General features: G+C 35.9%; 1 protein-coding gene across 3 annotated transcripts in view; it reads right to left on the bottom strand.

Moving 5' to 3' along the window:
- Nucleotides 1-18,411, bottom strand: part of CWC27 (CWC27 spliceosome associated cyclophilin) — a 184,957-nt gene that overhangs the window by 133,211 nt on the left and 33,335 nt on the right. For all 3 annotated transcript variants that reach the window (XM_041765649.1, XM_041765647.1, XM_041765648.1), the window contains exon 10: nt 17,827-17,981. In XM_041765649.1, the coding sequence (XP_041621583.1) occupies nt 17,827-17,981 (155 nt within the window). The remainder of the gene's footprint in view (nt 1-17,826; nt 17,982-18,411) is intronic.

Below are 18,411 nucleotides of genomic sequence, written 5' to 3'. Positions count from 1 at the left end.
CCTATATTAGTGTTTGATTAAACTCTAGCCTAGCCAAGCTGATGCATAAAACTATCTTAACAACATCAAAATTGGTGAGACGCAGAAAAGCCATGTTTAGAGCTTTAAATGCTTACATTAAAAAAGAATAAAGTTCAAAATCAATTATGTAAACTTCCAGCATAAGAAGCTAAAACAAACAAACAAACAAAAAAACGACAGCTACCACCACAACAAAAAATAGACAAAGAAAAAGGAGAAAAGAAGTAAATTAAACAAAATAAGTAGAAAGTTGAAGAACTACTTGATTTCAAGACTTATAGATGCTATAAACACATAAAATACGTATCTCTAGGAGTTTAATGACATTTCAGACGTGCCAATTTGAAAATTCCCAGTTCAAACTTGTCCCTGCTTATCACACTCCAGATATAACCTTAATAGAAGTCAAGAACTGGATGCACCCTTGAAGGCTGAAGATAGTTCTATCTTTTCATTTTCAAGAAAAGAACACCCACGGTCAAACACCTATGTTTAAGGGCTCTGGTTTCCAAAACCCCCTCCCAGAGCTCTTTCCACTGCAATATACTGTCTCCAAGTTCCTTTCATGCCCCTAAAAATGTGCCACACATCTGTGCTGCAGTAACCACTGAGAAAAGCTACCATCCATCTGCCCATTTTCTTTTACTTCTTAAATGATTTATCCATAGGCTAGCACTTAAAGCACTTTTGTGTTAATTACAAAAGGGCATACCCTCTGGGGGAACCTCCTAAGAAATAAACACCTTTTCTTGGCTCAAAGATTAGAAAAAGGCACCTGTTCCCAGGGCTGATGTGGCCATCCCCAGTGCACAAGGCTTGGAGGAGAACTCGATCTAGATTCCAGCTCATATTAACATTCCATGGCCAAGTCCTCTGCACACCTATCTATAATAGCCCTGCCTCTTGGCCATTCATCAACTTGTCAAATGCAGAAAATCAAGTAATATCAGTCCATAAAAATTTTCCATTCTTAAACAAGTCAAATATAAAAAAACTTAAAAAATTGTATATTAAAATCCTTAAGCTGTGTTTTAACTTTTGGCATATCAAGGTTCTAGTATTAGAAATATTCAATCAGAACTACAGTGTTAAAAGTAGACAGGAAAACTTTGTTACCAGTACATTTTAGAAAGTGACATTTTATGTTTGTTTTGTTTAGTAAGATTTGAAGTGTTTCTGTAAGTGCTATATTAAAAATCACATAAAAGGAAAAATATAGCAACATGTTTTCCTAAGCAATAAATGTCATCACCGAATTTTCAGCAAGAACATTTATCTTTCTAAAATAAAACAGTTGCATACACTAGCTAAAGTTAGAATTTTATCTTTTAAATTTGTTTCCTTAAATGAACATGTCCCTAATCACACTTGTAGACATGCTATTTTTGTTTTATGAAGTTGTCATTAAGTTTTTACTATAAACAGGATGTTCTCAAAAATAATACTTCCATTTTTTAATAAACATTCAAAATGAAACAAATGAAATAAAAATAGTAATTAGCAATTTAGGTAAAATGCAACAAATTAGCAAACTCATTATCTTAGAAGGGAGTATTTCTTTAACCAGCAAAATTACTTCTGTAATCTACTTACTCCAGTTTACAGTCTGGCATTTGGCAGTATAAACCTGCCTGAAAACAAACCTTCAAGAAAATTAATTAATTTCATCTGACTTCACACCATTTTACTTGGGATTTCCTATGTATTTACTCAGCCTGTCTACGCCATTTTGTACTTTTTAATGTATTATTTTAAGTAACTTCATGTGCTCATGTTTTGTATAGCATGATTTAGCCAACAATAATCACATCTGATGCAGAGTATATTCTCTGTAGTCTAGAGAGGGTTGTGGGAGGTGGGAGAGCCAGGATGCTTATGAAGGACAGCAGTGTCTCATTTTCCTACTAGGTATGCTTGGCTTGTCTCCCCAAATTGTCCCCGTGGACTGGGTTCATCTCTTCTACTTCATTAGTGTCATGCCCCTTAAATACATACATCCCCTTAAATACTACTCTGGTTGTCATATATGCTTATTAACCACTGTCAATTACCTGGCATTAAGCTTTCATTTTATTTTGAAATATGGCATAGTTGGAAGGGGCTCCCAGAAAGTGAGCTATTCTAAGGCTGTTAAATGAGAAGGCTGGATTGTGTGTCACCAAAAGGCACTTTAAACTCTATAATCACTGGCCATCAATGGCATAATGTTTTAAAAGTAATTTCATACATATTATTTCATTTGATATGACCACAACTCTATTAAGATAGGAAGGGCAGGTATTAATCACATTTTATAGGTGAAAAAGCATTCAGAAATGCTATTTGTTCAGTTCTCATTTAGAGTAATGATTGTGAGATCAGAATCTAAACTTTTATAAATCACAGCTGTTATTTAATGTTAATTATACACGTAAGATTTTTGTCAAAGTGCTAGAAATAAAATTTGTTTTCATCTTGTCACTAGGTAGATTAATTCCTCTCCCTAAACTACCACCTCCTTTACTACAGGGATTTAGTGTTCACTTTCAAATTATAAAAACTAAAATAAACATAATTCTCTAATATAGTAATCTCACTAAACCTTCCTACTCATAGATCTCCTGTCCAAAAATGTAGGAATCCAATATTCACCCAACTTTTAATCTTTCAAACTGGTTTACCTAGAGTAGGTGAAAAAAGAAGTTGATCTATGTTTTTCTGTACATTTGCATTAACACATAAATCAAGCAAAATGAGTTATATTTGCACTTTACTCTCCTGGAAGGTACCTCATGATCTGGTCCCAACCCTATCTTTTCCATCTTTATTTCCAACTATATCCTCTCCTCTAGTCACAACAGATTGTTCCTCAAATACACTCTGGGCTTTTCTCCATTTCCTCTACTGGAAATTCCCTTTCCCACCCATTTCCTCTTATTCAAACTCTACTCCTTCCTCAAGGCCTAGTATTAATGCTATCTACTTTGCATACATGCAGACTTCCTGATCCCTAAAGTCAAAATTAATCTGTCCCTCCTCCATGAAGCTGCTGGACTTTCTCTGAACCTCTGCTTTATATAGAGTTCATTATGTACAAGACAGCTATACTGTCTGGCTCAGCTGAGAGCAAACATTTTTGTAGGCAAAGGGAGTATCTTTATCTTTCTATCTACCACATGCATATTGTAGATGTTTGGAAAAATGTTTCCTAAATGCAAATCTCCTTGCAACTGTCTTGGTTGGGGTTTTCATTATATCTTACCTGGACTTGGACTATTAAAGCAGTCTTCCAGTCGGTCTCCTCAACCTCTAGTCTTGGCTCTTTGCAGTTTATTTTCCATGTTACTACCACAATGATCCCTCTAAGACAAAAAGCTAATCATGTCACTTTCCAATTTTAAACCTTTTATATTGTTTCCCACCATCTGAAGAACAAGTCCGGTTTAAGTATGCCATACAAGGCCCATCTTGATTGGCTCCAGTTTATTTCTCTAATATTTTCTACCTCAATTCCTACAGATGTGCAACCATATCCACACTTATCAGGATATCAAATTCTCATCAATCCCTTGGTCTGCATCCTGACCCACCATTCTAATATCCCATTCTTTATGGCTCATCTCAAGGGAGGTATATAGTACGGCAGTTAAGTCAAATATATCTGTATTTAAATCCTGGATTGTCCATTGCTTGGAGAGTAATCCTGGGTAAAATGAATATTGCAAATACAACTAAAGGAAGATTAGAAAGCAGTCTAGCCTCACCATTCTTCCCCTATTCTCTCTGCAAAACTGCTCTGTTTCTGTGCATTGGTGGACAACTCTAATATTTTGTGTAAAATATAAAACTAAGAGCCAGTATTAGAATCTAAGGTCTAGGTGCCTTGTAGGTAGAGTTAGTCAAGTTCCAGATTGAAAAACAGATAGGCTTTAACTTTTGTTTTCTTCTAGCTCCTTATTTACTGAATACTAAAATGTGAAGTAAATAATACTACAAATTTTAAATCCTTGCTTACAGTAGTGGTCCATTTCGGCAAGGATGTACATATAACATTTTCATATAGTGCTTGCCTCATGTATCTTTGGTGAAATATCTGTTTGGATCTTTTGTCCGTTTCTCAAATGGGTTTGTTTTTTAGTGTTGAGTTTTCAGAATTCTTTATATATTCTGGATACAAGTCTCTTACCAGATATGTAACTTGCAAGTATTGCTGCCCAGTCTGTGTCTTATCTTTTCATCCCTTAAAAGCATCTTTAGCAGAGCCAAAGTTCTTTTAATTTTGATAAAGTCCAATTTATCAGTAGACTTCTTTTTGTGTCTAAAAACTCATTAGCATACCCAAGTTCATAAAGATTTTCTCCTATGTTTTCTTTTAGAAGGTTAATAGTTTTACTTTTAAGTTCATGATCCCTGTAAGTTAATTTTTGTATAAAGTGTGAGGTAGGTGTCAACGTTCAGTTTTTTGCAGACTCTCAATTGCTCTAAAAGATTATCATTTCTAATCAAACTGTCTTTGCACTTTTGTCAAAAATCAGTTCATTATATTTGTGTATGTGTGGGTCTATTTCTGGGCCCTGTATTCTCTTCTATTGATCTCTCTCTATATATATCCAATAGCCATCTCTTCTTTCCACCTTTAAGACTTAATAGGTATATAATGCTATATAGGTTTTTGTAAACAACATATACTTAAGTACACCTAGTTCCAGGTATCATAGCTCCAAATAAGGACTGCTTTCTGTTCTAAGAATCAGAAACAGAAATGTAACAACAACAAAAAGTAAACAACCTAATATGAAACAGGAAAAAAAAATGCAGTGATATTCGAAAGCTAGGCAACTGCTCTGCTTGGAAACTAAGTTTTCAACCTTAAAAAGCCCATATGAGGTGAATCCCTTTGGTATAATCTATTTCCATGTCAGATTTATAGCTTTGTAGAGAGGTTGTTTGCATTTTATTTTAACCTGGTTTAGGTGCCAGGTCTTAATCTAAAATTCTGTAGCTACAGTGTTTTAAAAAAGAACAATTCAAAGATACATATAGTATGAACTTATAAACACCCTTCAAATGCTACTTTAAAAATTTTTATCAAGAAAAATTCTTGTTCTTGTTCTTCTCATACATTTCTCTCTTGCTTTTTTGTTGGAATAAGCAGTATTTCATCAGTGTTTTATGAAAATTATTTTGAGTTAATAGCTTTCATACATTGTAAAAGGTTATCTGTTATCTTAAGAGTCCATGAATTAAGGCAACACAAATATCCTTCCATCTTATAGCCATAGCACCGAAGACCCAAAATGGTGATGCTGCAGTCCCACCATTTTTAGGTTGTAACCATCCTCAGGAGGCCAGGCTCTTAGGTGTTTAATTTTTGTTGCAGGCTGTGTTTAGGTACTATAACAGCTGTTAATGACCCTTTATTACTACTTAAAATTGTTGTTGCTATTCACCGGCACAGCTCAGAAGTAAAGGTAGTTTGGTTAGAAGAAAGGACTTCCTCTCACTTTATCTTTCTAGAATAGGTAACCTTGTCTTCTGCAAACATCCAGGCCTAGCATTGGAAAAGACAGGTAATCTAGATCCAGACTTGCGTTTTAACCTATTTACCTTAATTTACTTCTGCTCCCAACATAACAGGAAAAGGTTAAGTAATACATGTATTTTCCTCACTAATTCATTTGCTACAAAAGCTATGAGCAAAACCTTTAAGTATCTACTAAAATGTAAACATTTTGTTCCAAAATTTTTCCCATAATGTACAGCATAGGTTAAAACAATAAAATGAAGAAAACATAATTTTTAAAACTTCACTGAACTACTGGTAAATCCTGAAAATATAATAATGAGCATAAAGCCAAACAGTTATGGTTGGTGAATAACTTTGCGATGTTATCCTAGCTTTCCATTTCTGAGCCACTCTCCAGCAGCATCAGGATTAGACACTTGTACCTTCTATCATACTAAATGTACTTCCACGGGTCAGCTATATATCCGTTAGTCTAGGTGACTGGGTAAGTACCTACACACTATACCTAAAACTGACTCTTATCATATAGCAGCAAGATATAAAATACAAAGACTACAACACTCTAGAGTTTGTATGAGGTCTACATGGTACCTTTCTAAACTCTCTGATGCCAACCCAAGGAATTTTCTTTTTAATTCCCTCTGACAAAGACTGCCTTTAAAATTATTTCAAGTTATTGTTAATATTATGAACAAATAAGCATATCCAGAAATTTTCTAATGATTTGTAATGATTAATAAGACTAAAAAAGTAAATGCCTACCCAAAAAGAAGAAAAAGGAAGTCATTATATGTAATTTTCATAGTTAAGAAAACATTCTTTTTCACAGAATCCAGAAAATCAAATATACAGCAAAGAACAAATCTAACTTCCTGTCTGTTGACTCTGTGTGTCAACTGAAAATACAAATTAAAGAGAAAGGATTTGGTACTTAAGCTCATATGTCAATTGGTATCTTTCTTTGATCATAAGAAAAGTACTTTTCAGTAGGAACAGAAATCTACCCATTATCATAATAAATTTGAGACTGTTTAAACAAAATAATTTTTTAAAGAAGAATTAAACCAGACTAGTTGACATGATAAAATTAGCAATACCAGAAAAATGTATTAAGGATCTTTAAAATAAAACAAAAATTTAAGTGAGTAGAAGAATAATAAATCAAATACAGAATTATATTAAAAATCGAGTAAGCCACTGGTAGACTTCAAAATAATAATGGAAATACTAGTTAAGGTTTAACACTCACATAGGTGCATTTACATAAGTAAACACAGTGAAATCAACATGAATACACAAATATACTGAATGAACTAATACACGTGGTGTAGCAGTATCTAAACAATAAAGGCTAAGGAGAGAATAGATATCAAATATTATTAAAGTATCAAAGTTGGCAGAAAGGAAAGAACTGTAATGAATTCTGTGAGATTCCTCTTCAAAGTAGGTCATTACTGAATAGTTTATATTGTGTCTACTTTTTAAAAGACAAGCTTAAATAAAGGCAAAGATTCAATAAGGTGAACAAAATAGAATAAAATCCACTCATTTAGATTAATGTTGATGAAATATTCTGGCAATGGTTCTTAAAGAAGTTACAGAACTTGTAGAAAACTGATTTTGGCTGGGTGAAGAGACCCTCTTACTTTGTCTCCCTACAACAGAGCAACCTTGTCTTCTGCAAATATCTGAGCCCAGCTTTGAAAAAGACAGATAATCTGGATTAAATTTAACTTTTAACCTTATTTACCTTTATTCGCCTACACTGCAACATATAGGAAAAGATAAGTAATGTGTATATTTCTATCACTAACTATTTGGCTACAAAAACTACAAGCAAATCACATCCTAGCACTACTGATGGATTTTTTGTTTGTTTTGTGTTTTTTTTCCTCAGGGGTGTAGATCCCAGGATATCCATTTTGTAAAAGCCAAACAAATTTTTAAAATTTGTCTTCAGGTTATTTGGATATGTACCCCTGGTAGGCAGGGGGGGAATTATTTTAAATAGTGTGGTCTGAAAAGATAATGTCTGAGCAAGGAACTGCATGGAGGGAAGGAATGGTCACTGACAATCTCAGAGAGGAAATTTTCAAGCTGAGATAACCCAAAGTGCAGAGGCCTGAGAAAAGAATGACTCAGTGTGAAACAACAAGAAGGACAATATGCCACATTTGAAGTGAGCCATAAGAGTAAAGTGGATAACAGGTTGGCCAAAGTGTGTAAAAAAATTAAGGATATGAAGACCAAGAGCACAGAGTAAAGGGGTTGCCTTTGCCAGAAGCATATGAATTCAGACGCAATGGATACATTGTTGGTGGGAAAAGAAGGCATTTCTCTAACTACTTCTGTTTTCATAATAAAATGAGAAGCCAGGTCATCAGCCAAAAGTGAGAAGAGCAGGGAAGATGTTGGGTGTTAATAATTAATATGATTCTGTGCCAGGAACAACAAGGAAACCAACTAAGAAAGCTATTAAAACTAACGAAACAGCTATTCATTTCCTCTCTACCCACATGCCCACCTTAGAGAACCTTCTCTACTTACAGCCCTGAAAGAAATAGCCTTACTGTATCAGTTAGATTTTGGTTCTGTTACACTTAATGGAAACTCCAAATAACGTGGCATAAATAACTTGAAGGTTATTTCAACGGGTCAACTCCAGCTAGGAAATCCAAGCTAGAATCATAGCTCCATGAGGTCTTTAAGCACCCAGGCTCTTTCAACCTCCCTGTTCTACCAAGGCTAGCCCCTTCCCTCTTTCCTTTAGAAAAGACTGCCTGAAACTCTGATATGCCTCTGTTTCTCTCATTAGCCAGAATTTGTTCACAAGGCCTTGCCTTGCTACAAAGGAGTTTGGTGAATGTCCTTTAATGGGGCAGGTATGAGTCCAGCTAAATATCTGGGTTCTCATTACTAAATAAGAAGGGAAGTGGTTAATGGAGGGACAAGCCATCTCTATCATACTGACATATCTCATGGCTTTCTAAGAGCCCCTCCACCATCACTGTCCTCTCCAATGTCATAATTGAATGGCTAGTTAACCCAAACTAAGCCAGTAAGATTCTTTCTCTGGAGAGTCAGGCTTTGGGACACAGAATTAAAGTCAATTTACTTCTGAAGGGCTGAACTGCAGAAGACAACAGGCTAGAGCCCTACAGAGAAAACATCAGATTGTAGAAGGTAACAGAACAAATAAACAAAGAAAAAGAGCTGGGGCTGCAGAAGGAGAGGTAATATAAGTTTCTGACAACTTCGCTTCCTGTCAGCCCTGTACACAATTCTTTTATCTGGATTCTGTGCAACTCCTCTATTCCTTTATACAGAAATCCCTTCAGTTTACTTTATAAGTAAAATCCCTTTATAGAAAAATTTGAGTTTTCTTGAGTAGGTTTCTGTTCCCCACAACCAGAGGATCCTTAAAATATCTCATAAGATATTTATGATTTAATGTTACGTGCATATGAAGGGTTTCTGTGTCTTCTGTGAAACTTGTGGAAGATTGCCATTGTGTTCTTCTTCACCCCTTGTGAAAAGATGGATAAGAGAGCATTTCCTTTAGATTTTATACATTTTAAAAGTAGGTGATAATTAGGAATTGATATCCTCCTTCCTAAAATTCAGATAATGGCAATCAAGTAATGTTTATTATGTCTCTTTTTGTCCTGTCTACCAGGAAGATGATGGCTAAATTTATTACACAGTCATGAGTATTTATACTATTCCTGATTAAAGCAAAGCCTGGAGGAGATTACATTACTATTTCTAAGCATTCACTGCTCCTTCTTGTGAGAGGTTTATACTTAACCATAGAAACACTAATCTTGGCCACATCACTTGCTCTCACCAATGAAATGGTGAGGTGATGGATGCCACGTCTTAAGCAGAAGCTTTAAGAACTAGTATATGATGATTCCATCATCACTCTCCTCCCTCTGCTGTGCCTCTTGGCAAAAGGCTTCTCCTTCATCCTGGGCCTCTGAATGTAAGTGATGTGGAGTCCACCCACCCATCTTGCCAGGATGTAGCCAGAACGAGAGAACAAACATTATTTTAACCCAGTAAGATTTGGAGATTGTTTGTTACTATAGCATAACTTAACTTCAGCTGACTAAAAAAGGAAGCAGTTCAGTATGTTTGTATGTAGGACATTGAAGAATATCAGGAAGGACTAAAAGTACAAAAATGTCAAAGGGAAGTACTAAGAACACCCAGAATTTCTATCCCAATACTTCTCACCACCACTCAGCCAAGTAATCTAAACCAGAAACCTAGGAGTCATCTGAGGTATAACTTTTTCCTTTAGGTCTCTTATATTCAAATCTATTACCTTCTCATTATCTCGAAATCCATCCCCATAGATACTACTTTAGTGACTTAGACTCTGATTACCTCTCCCTTGGACTAATGTACTAATCTGCTAATGTGTCTTTCTGTTTCAGTGTCCTTCCTCCAATCTATCCCCTGCACTTATATAGAATGATATTTCTAACATGATCTCATACCTTTGCTAGAGACATTCCGTGAGAGAGTTTCACTTCAGCTGGACACGTGTGAGCTGGCCCTGGCCCACCCTTCTCTGGGCTCCAGAGAGGTGTCAGACCATTGCAGGTTCAAGGACCAGCTTTGCCACTTGCTTGCTTTCTTTCTTTTTTATTGAAGTTTGATTTGCCAACATACAACATCCAGTGCTCATCCCTGAAGGGACGGGATCAGCTTTGCCACTTTCTACATACAAATCACTTAAACTCTTTAAGTCTAGTTTTCTTTACTTTTAAAATGAGAGTTATAATACAGACTATACCTTGTAGCCTTGTTTTGGAGATTAAATTAGAGTAATAAATTGATTTGGCGAAGTGTCCAGTCACACGTAGAACAAGAAATATTTGTTGAATAACACAACAACTGTCTGGCTAGGGTACCTATGAATACCTCACAGCCTTTATGTGTTCATTCAACTGTGTCCCTTTACTAGACACTTACCAACTTGTAAAGAAACTCAGACTTACTAATCTGAGCATCCTAGGACCTAGCATAGTGTGTAGTACAAAAGAGAAACTCAACATGCCTAAGTGAAGCCATACTTGGAAGGTGGTAAAATCCCTGAATGGTGAGGGGGAAAGGATAGAGAAAACTAGAGAGAGAAAAAATAGAATCACTAATAATAAATCTCCCTCAGGCCCATGTGTAACTTCAAGTGCTTTTAACTTTGTGCTAAACAAAGACCTTTGCGTCTTGAGTGGCATCTTTGTTCTGTATTTTATCCAAGTTATATTTGCAAATTTATCTTTATTTTTTTTTTAAGATTTTACTTATTTATTTGAGAGAGAGTACATGTGAGCAAGGGTAGGGGCAGAGGGATAAGGAGGGGAAGACCGAAAGAATCCTAAGCAGACTCCAGGCTGAACATGGAGCCTGACCTCAGGACCCTGAGATCATAACCTGAGCCGAAACCAAGAGTTGGACACTTAACTGACTAAACCAACCAGGTGCCCCTAATACTTGCCAATTTAATTTATAGGTGAATTCACAATGTACAGACAATGAAAGTAAGAAAGCAATGAGTCTCAAAACTCTTCAATATGACTAGATTTGTTCCAGGGTAGAGAACACTTCCTCAAATGCTTGAATAACTTAAAGAATGTTTTTTGCACATAATCTTGACACTACATTTCATATGTGCAATTCCATTCTCCAAAAACAATTGATACTACCAGATCAATGGAAGAGAACTCTCAAGGGTAAGAGAAATCAATACATTCTAAATAGATGCAAATACCTCTCCTCCATTTTGACAGGAGAATCTCCCCCACATGTGCAGTTCACTGCTTCCTGTCTGCCATTTGAAATATAATTGTAAAAACAGTAGGGTTGTTGTATTTCTTAAATATATAACTCAAGTTTGGGGATTTTTTTGTTTGTTTTATTTTGAAGGTGATTTCTTGGATGTGGATTAAGGTTCTCAATGAACTAACTGGGCATTTTAAAAGTGTTTTTTTTATTATTATTATTTTTATTTCAAATAGCCCACAAAACAGTTTTGTTCAGAATATCAAAAATCTTTGCTATAAAGACCCAAACAGAAGAAAAATGGAATCTTGCCAGAAATGCCAAATGATGGTATGGTTTATAATTGTTACTATTCCAAAAATTTAAATGTAATAGGTAAAGGCAGTAAAATAAACCATCAAGTTTATGCTGGGGGATTATACAACACTAATTTAAAGGGCTGAACTTAATGCTAAAATGTTATTTCTTTCCAATAATGCCTCCAAATAATGGTTTATATTATTAGCATTAGGGTGTGACTTATGAAATTGCTGATATTTGACCATTCTTGATCTACAGAAATGGCAATTTTACATTAACTCTTTTTGACCTGGTATTTTGAACTTTTCCAGAAATATATATTGCCTACTTAATATCCATAATAATTTACATGCATGTCTTTTAGAGCATGTGACATACTGAATTGTAATTAATTGTTTATAATCTAATTTTTGCCCTATATTATGAACGTCTGCAGACAAATCATTTCTCCTTTATTTTCATGTTCCTGAAATCTATCACGGTCTGGTACATAGCAGTTCTTGCAGTGTTTGGCAACAATAGTAACATGTTTGAGAACAGGATGACTGCTTAGGAAAGAACATACAAAAAATAAAAGTTGGGACACCTGGGTGGCTCAGAGGTTTAGCGCCTGCATTTGGCCCAGGGCGTGATCCTGGAGTCCCGGGATCAAGTCCCACATCGGGCTTCTTGCATGGAGACTGCTTCCTCTGCCTGTGTCTCTGCCTCTCTCTCTGTGTCTCTCATGAATAAATAAAATCAATAAACAAATAAATGTCAAGTTCCAGTACAAGTTACCGCAAACTTCGTTAAAATTAGGACGGCTCAAAAGCTAATATCTACTGGCAAACCCAAATATTTCTTGAAAATACAGTATTTCAACCACTACTACTCCATACCAGAGAAATACTAACTGCAAATTTTCTTTATTCAGAGACCAGATACCCACTACATAGAACTCACATTTCTTCCTCTTCCTCTTTTTTACCACTCGCTTCAGTACATCCCAGAGCAAAAGAAGGTAAAAGGAAGCAGAAATGCTTTAAATGGTTAATGCACTCCTTGCTTGTAAATGTTCTATGTTCTAATAAAAGGAAAAGGGGGACTTCTTAGAGATGACAAATTCTAATGGTGCAAATAGGATTGTTAAAATATCTGTGGATTTCAACCTTTGTTATCTTTTAAATTGATGCTATAATTTAAAAATGCATACTATCTTCCAAATTTTTGAAATTTAAATACTGTATTATTTTTTTGAATCTGTACTTCCAAGGTCTAATCATATTAAGACTAAGAGATTCTCCAACCTGAGAGAAAGGTTACAGATGCTTTTGAGAAGGCTAGAAATCCTGAGAAATAAGAAATCCTAGTAACATATGTCAAACCAAACAAAGAGAGACTTGAGAGAGGAAAATTGGCAACATCTAATGTGGGTGTCCATCCAGGCCTCAGGGAATATACTCAGGAGGTATTTATAACTACATTATTCCTTGCTTCATAATTTAAAGTTCAATCCAACTCATTAGATCTTTAATCTCAATTTCAACTTCAATATCCATCTCTAAATTCCTGGTGTTATCATATTTCATATTCAGTCAACTAATACAGGTCATAACTAAAACACAAATTCCACTTAACTTCACCAAATAAGAGAGTTGTTTTATGAAGAAGGTCAACTAAATATGATGGGTAAATAGAATATAGCTGATCAAATGGGAAACTGTTCAAACACCAAAACTAATAACATTCTAGTTAACCTTGAAACATTTCTATCAAATGTTTGATAATTATAATTTGAGGGTATGTATTAGGATTTTTTGATTTATATTTTGATTTGATGAAAATAATTTAAAACAGTAATCACAATACATTCATAAAAGTTACACAAAGACCGAATTTCCATAATGACTATAATCATCACAACAAACCACTGATTTCTAACTATTTGGTCTGCTTGTTAGATCTAATTATACTCTCTGGTTATTTATTACATATCAATACACAGATATTCAAAAATAGTAGGGCAGACAACTCAATTTGGCTTATAGGATTAACTTGCAGCAGTTGAGCTCCACCTACAGGCAAAAAAATAATTCTTTACCATCAACTTTAAAATAGATTTTCCAAAAGACCAGCTCCAAATAATCCCAAACTCACAATTAACCTTGAGTGCACATTAGAATAACCTGGGGTACTTTCTTAAACTTAAGGTCCCATACCACAAATTCTGATGGACTTAGTCTGAGGTGGGGCCTGTTCTCAGGTGATCTAAATGTACAGAAAAGATTGAAAGGCACTGATTTAAGTCTTTAGCAGCACATATTCTAAAAAAAAAAAAAAACATCAGAAATACTCAAATACCATATTTTATTTCTGATGAAATTGAGTCCCACTATACCTACTGTTTTATGTTTTTCAAAGATTAAAACTAAATTCAGTTGATATAAATGTCTTATCACTATTAGGCTGCAAAAACTATCTGAGGTGACACTGATTGTTTTAAATCCGCTTTTATATTATTCTCTACCCCAGAATTAATCAAGGGAGTATGTCTGTGGTGGGGAGTAGAGTTCTTAAACCTGGAGGCACATTAGTATATCTGGGGAGATTTTACAAAGTATTGTTACCCTAAACTATTATCTGTTCTTAGAAGTTAGAAAAGCAGTGAGGGGAGAAGTAACCAGAATGGGGCAAGAAAGAGAGAGTCCGGGTTTCACTTCAGACCAAATGATTCAGAATCTATGGCAGTGGGGCCTAGCCATCAGTATTTCTTTGAACATTTCCCTAGTGAATCTAATGGGCAGTTAGGATGAAAAACCATTTCATGTATACATCACATAATGTATCACAAATATATTCATTCACTTATTAATCCACTCATTACACAAACTTTAAGAACCATCTGCTTATTAGACTAGACTCAGAGGATATAAAGATAAAAGGGACACGGGGCACCTGGTGGCTCAATTGGTTAAGTGTCTGCCTTTGGCTCAGCGTCCTGGGATCAGCTCAGTGTCCTAGGATCGAGCACCATTTCAGGGCTCCCTGCTTAGGAAAAGATTCTACTCTGTGTAAATTTGTTGAAAATCATTTTGTTAAATACCATCCCCAGCTTACATGTGAAGTACACAACAACCTTGCTTGTAGATTTAACATCCAAAGTGATAAACAGCTTTAACAGGGTCTAGTTGTTTCTTTACCAATAGAAGCAATACCACAAATTTTCAGTAAAATTATACTCCTTGCCTAAAGGGCTGGTAGGCTAATCCACTGCTTGAATCAGAAAATGACTGAAGGATAATGGACTACTTCTAGCACATGCAGATGAAAAGGCTGGATATTTGAATGGACATCCTATCTGGCTGGCAGCTATGCCCTTATAATTCAACTTAGACTGAGTAGTAATATTCCTTTAAATTTAACTATCTTTTTTTATCCCATTATAATTTTTTAAGATTCTTAGAGATTTTTCTGGTTTTTCAACGTAAAATTAACTTGAGACTTGAACTAGAGTTAAGCTTCTATGCCAAAAGCACTAATAATTTTGGAATTTTTTGCACTCAAGTGGTCATGACACAAGCATGAAAATTTCTAGGTTGGAGTGAAAAATTATTTTCCCTTTGAAATTCTGTACTTTCTACTCTATCCTGTTCTCCTCATTTTTTTTTTTTTTTATTTCTGATTGTAGGCAGGAGAGGTAGGATGAAGGAGGGAGAAAGAATATGAATACTAAAAATCTGGGGGAAGAGTTAAAAATCTAGTTAAAAATAGATGTTTTGGGGGACACCTGGGTGTCTCAGTTGGCTAAGCATCCTAACTCTTGATTTTGGCACAGGTCATGATCTCAGGGTCCTGGGATGGAGACTCGAGTTAGGCTCTCAGCTCAGCAGGGAGTCTGCTTGGGATACTCATTCTCCCTCTCTCTATGCCTCTTCCCCAACTCATGTGCATATGTTCTCTCTCTCATATAAATAAATAAATCTTAAAAAAAAATAGGTGTTTTGGTGTTTTCACCATTTATTAGGGCAAATTTTACCAAATAAGCTTTAGTTGTTTTGTTTTGTTTTAAACAAAGGCAGACTGCCATATGCAGCACCTCATTTGGATGCATCTGGAGTCTTGGAAGCTTGACTACTCTACACTCTCCTGCAAACAGACCTTGAAAGCTTGTTAGGTTCTAGCAGGGAAGTGCAGCTACTCGTATACCCTTGACTGAAGAATGGTCCTCCTCTATCGGGGAGGGTCATCCTCTTCGACTGAACGCGGAGCTTCAGGAGGGACACACATGGAGCGGTAAGGAAGGGGACACCCGCCTAGCCAACCAGATCAGCTGAATCAACCCTGGTGATCAATGGGGTGACAGATGTCAAGCCAGATAGCCCTCACATCTGCTCTATTTAGTTCTTAAAGAAAATTCAGGGCAGCCCGGGTGGCTCAGTAGTTTAGCGCCTCCTTCAGCCCAGGGCCTGATCCTGGAGGCCCGGGATTGAGTCCCACGTTGGGCTCCCTGCATGGAACCTGCTTCTCCCTCTGCCTGTGTGTGTGTGTGTGTGTGTGTGTGTGTCTGTCTGTCTGTCTCTCTCTCTTTCTCTCTCCGTGTCTTTCATGAATAAATAGATAAAATCTTTAAAAAAAAAATTCAGCTCTGCTAAATTATAAGTTATACAGATTACAGGGTATATAAGTATTGGAAACTATTAAAATCAATAAGATAGTAAAATTGATGACTTAAGCACTTACATATAACAACTATTTGTTTCATTTATTAAAAACTCAAAATGGGGATGCCTGTTGATCATCTGACTCTTGGGTTTCAGCTCAGGTCATAATCTCAGGGTTTTGAGATGGAGCCCTGCTACAGGCTCTATGCTCAGGTGGAGCTGTTTGAGATTCTCTCTCTCTCCTTCTCCCTCTGCTCCTGCTCCCCACCCCCGTTCATGTGTGCTTTCTCCTTCTAAAAATAAATAAACGTTTTTAAAAAACTTAAAACTGTATTTTTTGCCACATTATAAAGCTAATCTTTAAAAAATTCATAGTTCTTAAAAATCACAAAGTGCATGTCTTAAACCAGAGAGAGAAAATATTGAATGTATATGCGATCTGACTTAAAGTTACGGAGCTGATGTGATGTGTAGCACTAAATATTGTCAATAGTGGCCCAAAGTTAATCTACTATACTTAAGTATTATTTCTGAATATAAAAGTTTTTACCATCAGTGGAAACTTCTGGGAATTACTTTTCTGGTTACATAAAGGATAAAATTGGGGGACCAAAGCAATGACAACATGGAAATTTATTTTTTTAAAGTTTTTTCCTTTTAAGTTTTCTATATGAAGTTGAGAAACAGATGAAAAAATACTATTTACATGTAGTAATGTCTATTATTATCTCCAAATGTAGGTGATCCAAAGAAAATATATTTTTAAAGACTTCATTTATTTATTACAGAGAGAAAGAGAGTGCACACAGGAGCTGGGGAGGGGAAGGGCAGAGGGAGAGGGAGAAGCTGACTCCCTGCTGAGCAGGGAACCCAACACTGGGCTCCATTCCAGGACTCCAAGATCATGACCTCAGCCGAAGTCAGACACTTAACTGAGCGACCCAGGTGCCCTGAAAACATTTTTTAAAGCAATATTATTTAAAATGTATACCATAAGGTTGTAATAATAAAATCATAAAGGAGAGTATTTCAATTAAGTTAAATTTCAAGAGTCACAAACTCAACAACTCTTTATCACCAGACGTACACTTAAATTTCTTTTATGATACCACTGAGATTAGGAGAGGTATACAGTATAAATCAGACTTGAAAAGATATTTAAGAATGTTTTCAGACCCCCCTACACACTTTCATAACCAGTTTTGACAAATTTTACCTAAATCTGAGGGCTTCTCTTTTCATTCTCTACATTACTGTTCATATTGGCATTAAACAAACATAGCATTCCACGTCTAACATATTGTTTACCCCACATATAAAAATTTATAGAGGCTTTTAAAAAAGAGATTAGAGAGAGATGAAGTAGAATTTGACTCATAGGACCAGTGCTATGAATACTTTAAAACTGGTCTGTTTGAGGCCTCCAAACAGGCTAACACACAAATAGTATACATACCAAACATTATGAAAATAGTGTTTAAAAAAATAAGTTGAATAGAGGACTCGATGCTAATTTGAAGTGGAGTATAAAAAACAAACTGATACCTAGAAGCACAGTAATTGACTCACCTGCGGCTAACTGATTTCTTCACTTCTCCCTCTCCAGCTGACTTAACATTTCCACTAGGGTCCTTTTTTAACTTTTTTGCAATTCTTTCCCTCATCAGATTCTTCTCATCACCATCAAGATATTCATCATGCTCTGCACCTTCACATTCTCCGTCCTGTAGAAATTGAAATGGAGTATTTGCCAGGCATCCCATTTCTCTTTACACTTCCAGAGACCCATTTCAGACTCTCCTTATTGCAGGCTAGGCCAATTTTGCTTTTTGTTTTGTCTTGAATTAGTGAGGGCTTAAAGAATCTGTTCCAGGTGGGAATACTCCTGGGGTCTGCTCTAAGCCAATTATGTAAGTAGGGGATACCTGAGTAAGAGGTGTTTGCTTACTTCACCCAGAGTCCCTCTGTGCAGCACGGGCTGTGCTCCCTGTGTGTCACCCAGGATATTGTCTATCTACATTTCTATTCTTTCCCAGTGGGAAAGTGGCTTCTGTAGGCAGTTTGCCAGCATACTGACCTGACCAGAGATTACTTCATGTAGATGAGGACGAGGTGGAAAGCTGAGATTCCTATCTTCCCTGTCATACCAGTTAC

This window comes from Vulpes lagopus, chromosome 8 (assembly GCF_018345385.1).
Source record: "Vulpes lagopus strain Blue_001 chromosome 8, ASM1834538v1, whole genome shotgun sequence".
NCBI classification, from domain to species: Eukaryota; Metazoa; Chordata; class Mammalia; order Carnivora; family Canidae; genus Vulpes; species Vulpes lagopus.
The sequence above is the reverse complement of the archived record's forward strand: the minus strand, read 5'-3'. Positions and strand labels throughout refer to the sequence as shown.